The sequence below is a fragment of the Lotus japonicus genome, chromosome 1, assembly GCF_012489685.1.
Source record: "Lotus japonicus ecotype B-129 chromosome 1, LjGifu_v1.2".
Taxonomy (NCBI): Eukaryota; Viridiplantae; Streptophyta; class Magnoliopsida; order Fabales; family Fabaceae; genus Lotus; species Lotus japonicus.
Genome location: NC_080041.1, coordinates 103,123,317 through 103,136,674, shown reverse-complemented (window position 1 = coordinate 103,136,674; position 13,358 = coordinate 103,123,317). Strand labels below are relative to the sequence as shown.

General features: G+C 34.9%; 1 protein-coding gene across 1 annotated transcript; it reads left to right on the top strand.

Moving 5' to 3' along the window:
- The first annotated feature begins 907 nt into the window (after window positions 1-907).
- On the top strand, window positions 908-12,014 carry LOC130728594 (beta-amyrin 28-monooxygenase-like). Its single transcript, XM_057580103.1, has 4 exons — window positions 908-1,468; window positions 4,756-5,177; window positions 9,480-9,667; window positions 11,523-12,014. Exons 1-4 carry the CDS (start codon window positions 939-941, stop codon window positions 11,820-11,822), a joined length of 1,440 nt encoding a protein of 479 aa, XP_057436086.1. The 5' UTR covers window positions 908-938; the 3' UTR covers window positions 11,823-12,014.
- Window positions 12,015-13,358: the final 1,344 nt, after the last annotated feature.

Genomic DNA, 13,358 nt, shown 5'->3' with positions numbered 1-13,358 from the left:
GCGCGCAGGTCAAAGATTTGCACTAAATTGAGTCGGGCTAACTGGTCCGTGAGCCAAACATTTTTTATTTTTATTATTTTTTATTTATAAATAATTTTGACCATAAGTAGAGTCTTGAGTTCAATGGAGAAAAAGAATCTCATTGAGAGAGCAAGTCACACTGCAATGCAATTGTTACCGCTCCACCATAATTATCTCACATAAAGATTATCTTATAAAAAAAAACTTACGGATTAAAGTGTTGTTATAAATAGACATTTAAATTATATAGAGATTTCATTTTTCTCTTTTTGTCTGTCACTTCTTATCATCGTATCATATATACTCTTTCCGTTCCTATTTATAAGAACCAAATAAAAAGTGCACTTGGTCCTTTTTATAAGAACCAACTTCGAGTTTGTGGAGAATTAATTATTTTTAGACATGGATACCCTTATTTAATTGAATTTCTCTCTCTTTCCACTTGCTATGACATTAATGGTGCATAAAAATTAAGAATAATGAGTGGAGAGTAACTTTGGAAAGTTGATATAAATTGAAAACAAATTTAATGCAATTATCTAGATTAACTAAATTTCTTAAAGGGTGTGAAGTGGTTGCTTGATTCTTATATTAAAGAAAGGAGGGAGTAACATTTATTTCTTTTATCTCTTCTTTTTCTTTCTTTCTCTAATTAAGTGTGTCTAAATCTGATGGATGTCTCATGTCTATCTAGAATCATTTTTGAACTGTATAATGAACTTAAGTAGCTAGGAGTATTTTACAATTTGGGGAATTGTGAATTAATTGTAGGTGCACATTAACAGCAACCAATGCAACGGCAATTTAATTAAAAGTACACTATGCATGAAGGTACACCAGGTTTATAAATTGCTGGCCATGAAGCATAGGCGGCCATATTGTCCCCTCGAAGCACAAAACCACAAACAAAAAACATCATGGAACAGTTCTACTTCTTCCTCATGCTCCTCTTCCTTTCCACTCTCTCCCTCTTCATCCTTTTCTTCAGACACGCTTGTCTCATGATGAGCCCTAACCTGCCTCCGGGCAAAATAGGGTACCCGGTGATCGGAGAGAGCTTCGCTTTCCTGTCATCTGGTTGGAAAGGGAAACCGGAGAGTTTCATCTTAGAGCGCATGACCCAGTACTCGTCGAGAGTTTTCAAGACCTCGCTCTTCGGGGAACCTATGGTCATGTTTTGTGGATCCGCGTGCAACAAGTTCTTGTTCTCGAACGAGGGCAAGCTCGTTAGGACGTGGTGGCCGGAGAGCGTGAACAAGATATTCCCAACTTCGCTGCAGACCAGTGCAACAGAGGAATCTAAGAAGATGAGACACATGCTGCCTCAGTTCCTCAACGCAAAAGCACTTCAACGTTATGTTGGTATCATGGATAGTGTTGCTCAAAGGCACTTTGCTTCTGAATGGGAGAACAATTCACATGTCACCGTGTTCCCCTTGACCAAGAGGTGAATTTTAGTTAATTAACATTTTCGTCAGCCTTATAAATTGAGTCGCCGCAGGGTGCATACCATCACTTTTGACACTTAAAAACTGCCATAAAGATATGTGTAGCTCGGCCAACACGGTCCAGTGATACACAAATGATCAATAATATAATCCATAAAATAAAATGTTCTTTTTCATTTTGTGTCTCTTCTAGTTTCATCAAAAGGATTTTCTCATGTGACTTAAAAAAGACATGATCGGTGAAGCGTTACAAAATTACATGAGTGCTTTTGAATTGCTATGGTGTTTCTATCGGCCAAAATTATATTAATGGGGTTACCAAGGGAACCTAACCCAAATATATATATATATATATATATATATATATATATATATATATATATATAACAGTCATGAAATTTGATCCACTCATGGGAAAAAAACATTTAAAACCTTTCATCTTAACTTTGAACCAATCCCAATATCTTAGTTGAACCAATTGAACCACTCTATCCACATCAATTGATCCACTAGTAAAAACTATATATACTGCTTCTAAGAAACAAAATAGACCAAGCAATGGCTACCCACACCCACCACAAGTAGTCCACAACCATCTTTTCTACAATTTGTTTCTGCAACCGAAGATTTGCCGTGAAAAAATGAATATGATAGGATTTCATAGGTGAAACAGAAAAATGAAACTTTGAAGAAAAATATCTTGTTCCATAATCCACCAGTTTAGATAGAAATGATCTCTCTCTTTAAATAGGATTTTTTATTAATTAATCCATAAATTTATGTACCAATGAGATTTTTTAATGTCAAATTGAAGAGGACATGACTGAGGGGAGTTACAAATTTACATCAATGTTTTTCAATTAACATAACAAAGTTTAGTAGTTATTTTTTTAATTTTTATAGGCAACAAAGTTTTCTTTTTTTTGAAAGAACAGGCAACAAAGTTTTATTAGTGAGCAGAAGAAGGTCTTAATTTTTTTTTTAGTTCAGAGCAAACAAATTAAATAAGAAATTTTGGTGACAGAAGAAGGTCTTAATCCGTAACCCTCAAATTTGAAACCAAGCTAGATTGATTAGATTAATTTGAAATGATTGTCTAAATGACTTATGAGAAAGTTTGGATTAATTAAATAACCTATCATCCAATCATATTAATAAGTAGATTAAATTTGTATATTTTATTTATTAATTTATTTATAAAAATCATATTAGTCTATTGAATTGAGTTGTGAGTTAGTAACCCACATGTGTCATTTAGACAACCAAATTTAAAATTATCTCTATATCTTCATCTTCTTGTATCTCCTCACAAAAACATTGTTTTTTTTTTGAAATGGACAAAAACATTGTTATCAGCAAATTAAATTTTTATTGTATTGTTGTATTCTTATTTATTTGTACTCTTTTGCACCTCTGGTGCCTCTTTATTTATATAATTACTTGGTTTATCAAAAAAAAAAAACGTAGAGACATTCTATTTGGGACGAAACCCGAGCTGAGGTTTCTCATCAACTTAATTGTGCTTCTTTTCATGGCCCATATATAGTGCTTCTTTACGTAAAATGTCGTCCCCATTAATGTGGTTGTACTGTTAATTGATGATTAAATTTATCGGGGCATGTAGCTAGGTAGAATCTCTATTTCTACCAATAACTAATGATCGGATGTAAGTTTGAAAGTAAGATACCTTTTTATTTATTTAATTCTTTTATGTTTTTAAAGTTGCATTTAAAATCAAGATATAGTGTCAAGAAATACGTGAATAAACTAATAGGTTTTTTTTTCTTTCAAAAAAGCCAAAAAAAACTAATAGGGAGGTAATTTTCAGCTTAACACTTAGTCTTGATTAGATCTGATCGGGGAAGCCGACCAAGACTACCCAGGAAGAAGTAGGGGTGAGATGTCTCGAAGGTGATCTAGTGGTGAGGTGGGAGCGACGATGTCAAGGAGAGCATCGGTGGCTGGAGCGGAGGAGACGAGGTCCGATCGTCGGGGGTGTGCCCGGGAGGGGGTCTACAAATACTCTGATGCTTAAGTCAGTTCAAGAACCTTTTGTAAAATCTCTAAGTATTGAAGTTAGAAAAACCTACATGCTCTCTGATTGAGAGAGCCTTTTATACTTGCCCAAGGGGTTAGGGTAGCCCCTAGGAAAGTCATGAGAGCCTAGGTCCCTAGGAGCTTCCTCACCGTTAGATATCCCTAAGGCCTCTGCTGTGCTCAAAGATCCAATGGTCAGGGGTTCCTAGTAACCGGTAGCTAAATCTGGGGCTATACTCCTAGCTGAGGTGATTCGTATCCTCCTCCCTGCTGGCGCAATCCGCACTTGAGGTGATCGGTGAAATGAGTGACCGGACCAGGGTAAGTCGGAGGAATGTGTCAATCGGTTAGGGGTCGATCGGTCTGACCGACTCTCGGAACAATGGAGGCCGATCGGTCTTACCGACTCCTAGAATAGTACCATTAGTTCAGTCCACAAGGGTTGTGGAGCTTGAACTAAAGTGGTTAATGGTTATTTTCGGTCGAGCCGGGGGTCAATGACCGACTCCCAAACAAAATCCTCTCTTTCTACTTTAAAGGAGAGCTTTTAGCTGGTTCTCCCTCTTGCATGATTGAATTATTAATTCAAAGGACATCTATGGTGGTTCCAAATAAAAAACCAGTAAAAGTACACATAAAGAAATGCAATAGAAGTAAGGGATTGAACCAATTAACCTCTCTCTTAAAGTTTAGTATTATTGCATTAACATTTTATATATATTATTTACTAAGACACTAACCACATCACTGGTTATGGGTAAATTATTTGTCTTCTCAAGTTTTGTTGTTCACTAGTTCTATTTTTTGTATTTTTTTTCCATTCCAGTTTGTTTCTCTACTTATCTTGTTTTTTTTATTGAGTTGAAGTACCTCTTGTACTTTCATTCAATAAATATTTACTTATCTAAAAAAAGTCACTAACTATAGTATCTAATTGGGTCACAGACATTGCACCGACCTCTAATGAGATTTATCATAATCGCACTTACATTTCCCAATATTTATTAGTATAACACTAAATATTCCTCCATTATTTTAAAAGGTCTATGAAGTAGGAGAGTTCATTGAATTTCTTAAAATAGATGGGAATAATAAATCTCAGAGGAGACTAATGAAGTTTGCCCTAAAATTAATGTTGACCATTTCTTTTTGTTGAAAAATTGATTTATCAATTTGGTTATTAGTAAAAACATTATTTTTATTTCATGTATTCATTTGGTTTTGATATTTTGCCAACTCTATAATACAGATATACCTTATGGGTGGCTTGTCGCTTGTTCATGAACATTGATGATCCAAACCAAGTAGAAAAATTTGCAGAACATTTCAATCAAATCCCCTCTGGAATCTTCTCAGTACCCATTAACTTGCCCGGAACACCATTTAACAAAGCAATCAAGGCCTCCAAGTTCATCAAGGAGGAGCTGTTGAAAATCATCAAGCAGAGGAAGTTAGATTTGGCTGATGGAAAAGCCTCACCAACCCAAGACATATTGTCTCACATGTTGGTTTCTTGTGATGAGAATGGACAGTACATGACTGAAGAATATATTGCTGATAAGATTCTTGGCTTGTTGATTGGAGGCCATGACACTGCAAGTTCTACATGTTCTTTAATTGCCATGTACCTCGCCGAGCTCCCTCATAATATCTATGATCGAGTCTTTCAGGGTATGTGACTTTATTTTGACCGGCACTTTTCCGACACATGCATTAATGGTGGTTTTTTTTTAACCATCACACATCACATAAAGCTATTTATTTATAAGTTATACAAATTACAAGCAGAGGCCAAAACAAGAAATACAAAAGAATTACAACATAGCCCAAAGCACATCCGATCTATTACAACCAGTGTTTTAAAACTCGGCTCGGTCATCGACTCGGTCGGGGTACTGAGTCACTGAGTCACTGGTCGGACCAGTGGGTCACTGGTTCGATTCCTTGACTCGATGTATATTAAAAAATCATAAAAAAATGTCCAATGCAAAATATATTTCCTCCATGACTTGTGTTCGAACCCTCCTGGTAGCATTTTGAACATAATATCAAGTTTTTTTCCTACTACATACAAAAATGTTTCTAACTGGATTAAAAAAAAAACAATTTGAATGGCCTAATATGTTTAATAATTAGGTAAACGTGCTTCCACATATGGCCCAACGTCAATAAACTTAAAAAAAAATAAAAAAACATGAAAAGGGGGACTGGCATTGACCCAACAAAAAAAAGGGTGACTTGCCGGTTCAATCAAAAAACCGGCCGAGTCACTGGTTTGATCATTAAACCGGCCGATTCGAAACGATTCCAGCCGAGTGGCTTGCATAACCGATCTGAAGTGTGGCTCGGACCGGTCAGGTCACCGAGTCCCGGTGCAACCAGTCAGACCGGCCGATCCGAGCCGAGTCTTAAAACACTGATTACAACCTTGCTTTGCTAACGAATGGGCGAAATCATTGACCTTCCTGGTAAATGTGACATACTTCCATCAATGAACCTCCTTCCTAAGAATATCAATAAGGTTTAGTTTATTCATAAGTTTCCAGAGTTTGTTAACTGAGGAATTGACCCAACCCACCACAATTAAGGAATCACTTTCATGCATTAATGGTGGTTTTAACCGTTGTAAAGTATTGCAGTGGTTGAAACCAGTGTTTGCAGAACCAAACCGGACCAGCCGGTCAGACCGGTTTGACCGGGAACCGTTGCTTAATTCGGTTCGCACAGAAAACCGTAAAACATAGAAACCGGAGAGGAACCGGTGAAAAACCGGTAAAACCGGAGAAAACCGCTGATGAATCGGTCTGGTCGGTTCTCTTTAACCAACCTTGTTTTAGAAAAAATTAACAAATGTTGAACTTCTTTTTTGATACAGAACAGTTTGTTGAACTTTGATTCAATTTCAAATTTACTATACGTATCAGATCTGGGAGATGCATACAAGAAATAACACCATAAGAGCCTGTACTTGGTAGCTGCTGCAATAACACCATGGTCGTGTGAGTGCTCCTCATCTTGGTAGTTGCTAAAATATGGAAAGAGAGGTGGGAGAAATAAGGAGACAGAGGAAAATAACATAAGGTAGCAACTGACAGCTCATGGTTGGAATGGGATGCTAGGGTTTGTGACTTGGAACATTTATACTTACCAGTAGAAACATTAAGGGCCTGCACTGTTTTGGGCCGTGTAGCATGTTTAAGTATTATAGCTAACATAAAATATTAACTATTACAAACCAAAAAAAATTTAACAATTACGTTTATAAGGTTATATAATTAGTAAAAACCTGAAATTATTAATACTTCAATAAGTGTGTAAAAAATGTTAGAGTGATTGTTAATATATTAATTATACTATAAAAACATTATTTAATCATCATCGGTTCGATCTCGGTTTGACCACGGTCCGACCATTAAACCTTAAACCAGTGTTTCGACTGGTTCGGTTCTGCAAACATTGGTTGAAACAGTGCTAATGTTGTGTCCAAAAAGTGTCAAGCCAAAAATGTGTCTTGGTATAAGAGCTCATGAGTGTTATATTGTACATCCACCACTTGTGTCTCGGTGGTGTATTAAACTATTAATTTAAACACTAATGAAATAGCTGCGAATTAATTAGCAATTCGTTAAAGAAATTAAGTGAATTAGGCAGTGTTCAAAAAATTTGACCGGTCGGTCGAACCGGTTCAACCGAGAATTGGGCTTATATCCGCTTCAGTCACCTAATAAAACTAGGCACTCACTGAATCAAGAAAGGAACCGATGAATCGGTTACAAGCCGGAACCAGACCGATCAGAATCGACCGGTTTGTGGTTATTGTCAAAATTGAAAAAGATGCTGGCAGCTAGTTCGAACCCAAGACAAGAAAGAAGTAAAAATCAATTGGTACCATTGTGACACAATTGATATTGTATAATAAAAGGCAAAGTTATATTTATATATTACTTATTGCACGAAGACTGCAGTAATTAACACTAATAAGTACGCTAATAAGACTGCAGTAACATTAATACAATTACATGCTTTTGCTTAAACTTTTTAACAATACGTACTTTTTTCATATATTTAACTTATAAGTAATGATCACATTTAGATACACAAGAATGTGTTAGACCCATATAGTTTTAATAAAATATACATATATGATATATTAGTTTATATTTATGTGAATATAAAGATAAATTAAGTAATAAGGATGTAAATAATGTAATATTACATTCTTTATTTTTATATGTAATAAAAAATTAGTTTATCATATACTATTAAATATGTATTTACTATTTACAAATATAGCATATATTATCTATATTAATATATATGATGTATTATTTAAATTTCTACGGTTGGACGCTGGTTCAACCTTTGAACCTTGAACTAGTACCTTAATCGGTTTGATGAACGATTCGGTTTTCTAAACATTGGAATTAGGAATATCATTTATTTGAATAATTAAAATAAGGGGTTGTCTAAATGACCCATGATAAAATTTGAGTTAAATAACTCATCATCTAATCACATTGGAGATGAGTGAGTTGAAATTTCTATATTTTATTTTTTAATTTATTTCGAACTCATTTATCTCCAATGTGATTGAATGATGGGTTATTTAACCCAAACTTTATCATGGGTCTTTTAGACAACCCCTTAAAATGATATTAATTTGATTTGTTTCTCCTAGTTCATGCATAATGTAAGGGAAAATATGAACCTTGATGATGAGAAGAGCGAATATTATACAAGGGATCTCAAATTTATATATAGGGTGGATCGACTTACACCAAATTTCAATTATCAATCAATTACTAATTTCTTTTCAATTGTTTGCATTAAAAAATATTAGCAAACTGATTTTTTTTTACCATCTAAAGTAAGGACTTTTTTGGTACACTAAAAAAAGTAAGGACTTTTTTACCTAGTAAAATAAAAATTAGTTAGATGAGTTCTATGTGTAATCTCATTAAATAAATATTTGGCTCAGGTTATTTAGTAAAATTCATATAAAATTTACCTAATAATAAATCGTGTACTATGTTCGCTAGCCTTTCTCAATTGTTAAATATTTGGTCCTTGACTTTTGCTTTACATGGCTTGGTTAATACTTTTACTAAAACCCTTGTACACCTATTGTGAAGAAAAAAATAAAACTACCTATTCTTTTTCACAAGGTCGTTTTCATACATGAACTTTTTTCCATTAATTTTTTCTTGGTATGTTTCTTTTTTTCCTTAACAGGGTTGACCCAACCCTAAATAAGACTTAAAGCAAATTTTAAAATGATTGTCTTTTTATCTTTTTATTAAAAAATTTTAAGTAAAAATATTTTCTTCTTGTTGTCGTTGTCGTCTACTCAATTTTCCATGGAGTTATCAGGGAAATGGAGAAATTAAACATTTGCCAAACTAGTCAAATGTGGGATTGAGTTTTTTTCTTTTCTATTTCTCTCCCTAGCTGGATGTTGGGTGAAATTGAGACAATTGGACTTGGTTTTTGAATTTTTTTTTTTGGTCAATACTTGGTTTTTGAATTGAAACCTTGATTTTTATTTTAGGCCTTATTTACAAAAGGACTATTAGATTTATCACATGAATAAGAGACCTTCTTTACTTAGTAATTTTTTTGGTGGCCTAAAGCCCTAGCTTGGGCCACGTGCGCCTTGGACCGACACTGTTCCTTAATGTCTTATTTCGCCACTTATTTTATCTCTAACTTTTCTTTGTTAAAAAGAAACTTCACTCTTTTCTATTTCTCTCCCTAGCTGGATGTTGGGTGAAATTGAGATGTTAATTATAATTTTCCTTTCATAAGTGACAATGAAGTAGTATTTTTTAATGATATTAAGCATGAAGTAGTATAATATTATAATCGAATTACTTTTTTTTCCTCTTCTCCAATTTCCCTCTTATTGAATGACTACCGTGATTATCGATGATATCATGTGCTTATTTGTTTTTCCTTTTCATCCCATTTGTTAAGAACAAATGGAAATTGCAAAATCCAAATCTCCAGGAGAGTTGCTGACATGGCAGGACGTTGATAAGATGAAATATTCATGGAATGTGGCTTGTGAAGTGCTGAGACTTGCCCCTCCACTCCTAGGAGCTTTCAGGGAAGCCATGGATGACTTTGTCTTCGATGGATTCTCAGTTCCAAAAGGCTGGAAGGTATACAACTTATAAATTAACATGTATATACATATATATATATATATGATGTATCTTATGAAAAAAGTAATTTTATGTGAGAAAATGAGAATAAATCACGACCGTTAGATCTAACCATCAACGGTCAAGATTAAAACATTAAGTCATGTGATTTTTTTAAGTGACCATGTGACAATCACTTAAAATTAAGAATAATTTATGCCAAGGAATGTTCCAGATCTGTGAACAGAACCCAGAAAACAAAACTTGTAAATCCCTGCCAACAGAACCCAGAATTTTTTTACCAAGGAATGTTTTGAAGTAAATAAAAGAATAAAAGGAAAAGAGTCAGAGCTAATTTTCAGGATGGATACAAGAAATTATAAAATCTGAGCTACATTCTCTAGCTTATTCTCTCTTGTCTTCTTCTAAATCATCATTTGAAACTCCATTGCCACCTTGCACAGGCATCTGGCACAATTCGAACATCCTTTGCAGAAATAGATGCCGGTTTAATGAGTGTCAAAGTAGTTTCATCCCTATCAAACTCATCGCTCCCGTCATCCTTCTTGCCTGAAGCTTAGTTAAAGTTGCAGAGAGTGAGGTGAAAATCCAAAGAATGAAGAACACATCCAATACAGCAGAGGGAAGAACCAAAAAAAGTTTTGCCTTTCCAGAAAGATCACTTATGCCACCAACATGTTCCACCAACTCAAGAACTTCAGATGCGATAAAGAAGGTTCCTCACCCCTACCCAGAAACCCAACCCCACCCAGAAACCCATCCCCACCCCTACTCGAAACCCACCCCACCCTCATCCGCAACCCATCCCCACCCATAACCCATAACCCATCGCAACCCACCCCACCTCACCCGCAACCCACCGCCATCCCACCGTCAATCGCAGCCCACCCTCACTCGCAACCCCACCCTCACCCGCAACCCACCCTCGAAACCCACCCCCATGCTGCAACCTCAACCCCAGCCCTCACTCGCAACCCACCACACCCCAACCCGCAACCTCTCCCTCAAAGAAATAATCAGATCATCTTTGATTCGCAGATCTGGGCACAGAAGCAATTGACGGAGGTGTGTGTGAGAGAGAATGGAGATGAGTGTAGCTATGGCTATGGGTGGTTTGATTCGGTGGGGAGAGATAGAGAGAGCAGAAGAGAAGAGGCAAAACCAGAATTGGAAGGATTAATGCTAGGGGAATGAAATCAGAAGATGAGGGGAAAGAAGAAGAACCCTAATTTGATTGGGAATTAGGGGTTAATTTGTTTTTGTTAATTAAATTAGGTTTAGTTTTGTTAATTTTTTTTTTGTTACAGGTTTAGTTTTGTTAATTGATTTTATTTATTTATTTTAATTTAAATTTTTTATGTGTAATTGATTTTTTATTTATTTTTAAAAACCACGTCAACGTTTTAATTCCAGTCAGCATGCTTATTCATCACTCGCCGGAGCTCCGGGCTCCGGCGAGGACCTGCTCCGGACTTATTGTAAACATGAGGATCCAGATTTGCAAATTTTCCGGGAAGGGACTAATTTCAGACGGCGAGACAAAGACAGGGACCAAGTAGACGATTAACCCAAAAATAAAACATAATTTGAAATTACCAGAGCCATAAAAATTATCAAGGATGCGAAAAACATTTGTCATTCTTAGCCTTTTGTTTGTACATCATAGAAAATCTTTGCATCTTTTTTTTTGTCATAATTTTTTTACTTATTCTTTTCAGTTTAGTGAAAGAAGCATGCGCTAGTTATATTGAAAATGCCACAATTAGTGCTTATGGGATTGCTTTGTTGTATGTATAAGACACATCAAAGGGTTTATTTTACTTCGTAATCAATTGTATATTTGCTCATACAGTTGTATTGGAGTACAAGTGCAACACATAAGAATCCAGAGTGCTTTCCAGAGCCAGAGAAATTTGACTCGAGCAGGTTTGAAGGAAATGGGCCAGCTCCTTACACGTATGTGCCATTTGGTGGAGGACCAAGGATGTGTCCCGGAAAAGAGTATGCACGATTTGAAATCTTGGTTTTCATGCACCACTTAGTTAGGAGGTTCAAGTGGGAAAAGGTGATTCCTGATGAGAAAATTGTGTCTAATCCTATAACTACTCCTGCCAAAGGCCTTCCTGTTCGTCTTTATCCTCACCAAGCTTAAAAGGGACTATGCTTGGATAGATGGATATATCAACTCTTATCTAAAAGTGAAAATAGTATATGCAACTTAAGTTTATTTTGTCATTCTGATTCGGGGTTGTATGCTTTTAATTAAGGTTTTATATATTTTTAAATCTGAAGTGCTACGTTCTTGTATGCAATTTATTGCTAGAAGGTGCTTATCTTTATTGAATGTTTTTATCCTCTCCTAGAGAATGAGTGTTTGCCAGTGAACAAACTTTTGTTTTGGTAAAAAAAAAATACAAATAGTATATAGTTAGATCATTCAGTTTTTATATCCTAATGCCACTAAAGGCATAAAGAAATTTTGGTATTCGAATTGATTCTATAAATGTTAAGATATTCTTTAAAAGTGAGAAAGTTTGAAAAGAAATATCAATCGAATTAGGTTAAGATATGTTGATACGTACAATCATGAAAAATGATTTAATTGTTTTTTTTTAACAGTCAAAAAAGATGAATAAAATAATTGGTAGCATTGAGGATGCTACAATTCCATTTACAAAGTGATTACTAGTACACAACAAAGTGCAAAAAGAAAGTATAGTGACCAACAAAGAAAAGCGAAGGGGCGCTGGAAGAACAACAATAACCAGCAAACGAAAAAGAATGAGAAACATAACACTTTTTTCAGATGCTTTATATAGGATGTCACGGGATTATTGACACTCTAAGTCTAAGATATCTCATTCCTCTATTTTAAGGTACCCTTAAGTGTAGACTACGGTGGATTTTGGCCTTCAATGACATAATAACTAGTGTGGAATTTAACCACAACTCCCGAATCTTAGTAGAACCATTTGTTAGTCATCTACTTAATAGAGTTAGGCTTTCAATTCTAGTAATTGTTGCACAATTTTTGCATAAAAAAATTCTCCTGCTTATAACATTTATTTTAGGACCACATTAGGAATACAAGATCACATGGTGAGCACCCTTGTCCAGCTTCATAAATAAACATCATATAGAGGAATTATTCAAGTAGAACGGTCAGCAATAATGTTTATGTGCATTATCCAAGTAGATGCACTTAGGGATTAGTTTACTCGAAATCACATTTTTCATTTATGTATATCTTATACTTCACTTGAATTCTTTTAGTTAAATATAAGATTAAAATTTTGTTATTTTAATTGTTTCTTCAAAACGTGAGAGTGGATGATCCGTAAAGACCGTACAAATGAGTTAACATGAGAAATGTCAAAAGATTGAGATAAGCAACACAAATGTTGCTCGACCTATAATTTTGTCATTTTGTCAATTTGAAAGACCTATAATTTTAATTAGCTTGTAATTAATTTTGTCATTATGTAATTTTTTTTATCTCAAGTAATAATTATTTGTGATGTACTTTAAACTTGTATTGATTAATTTGATTAAAAATATCCCAATAGACAAAAGAAAACAACCAAAGGCAAAAACCCACCATGTACATAAAACAGAATCCAAGAGGAAAGAAAAAACCTTGGTCAAATCACCACAAACCACAAGCAAGATCTAACCAAAGAACAAATCA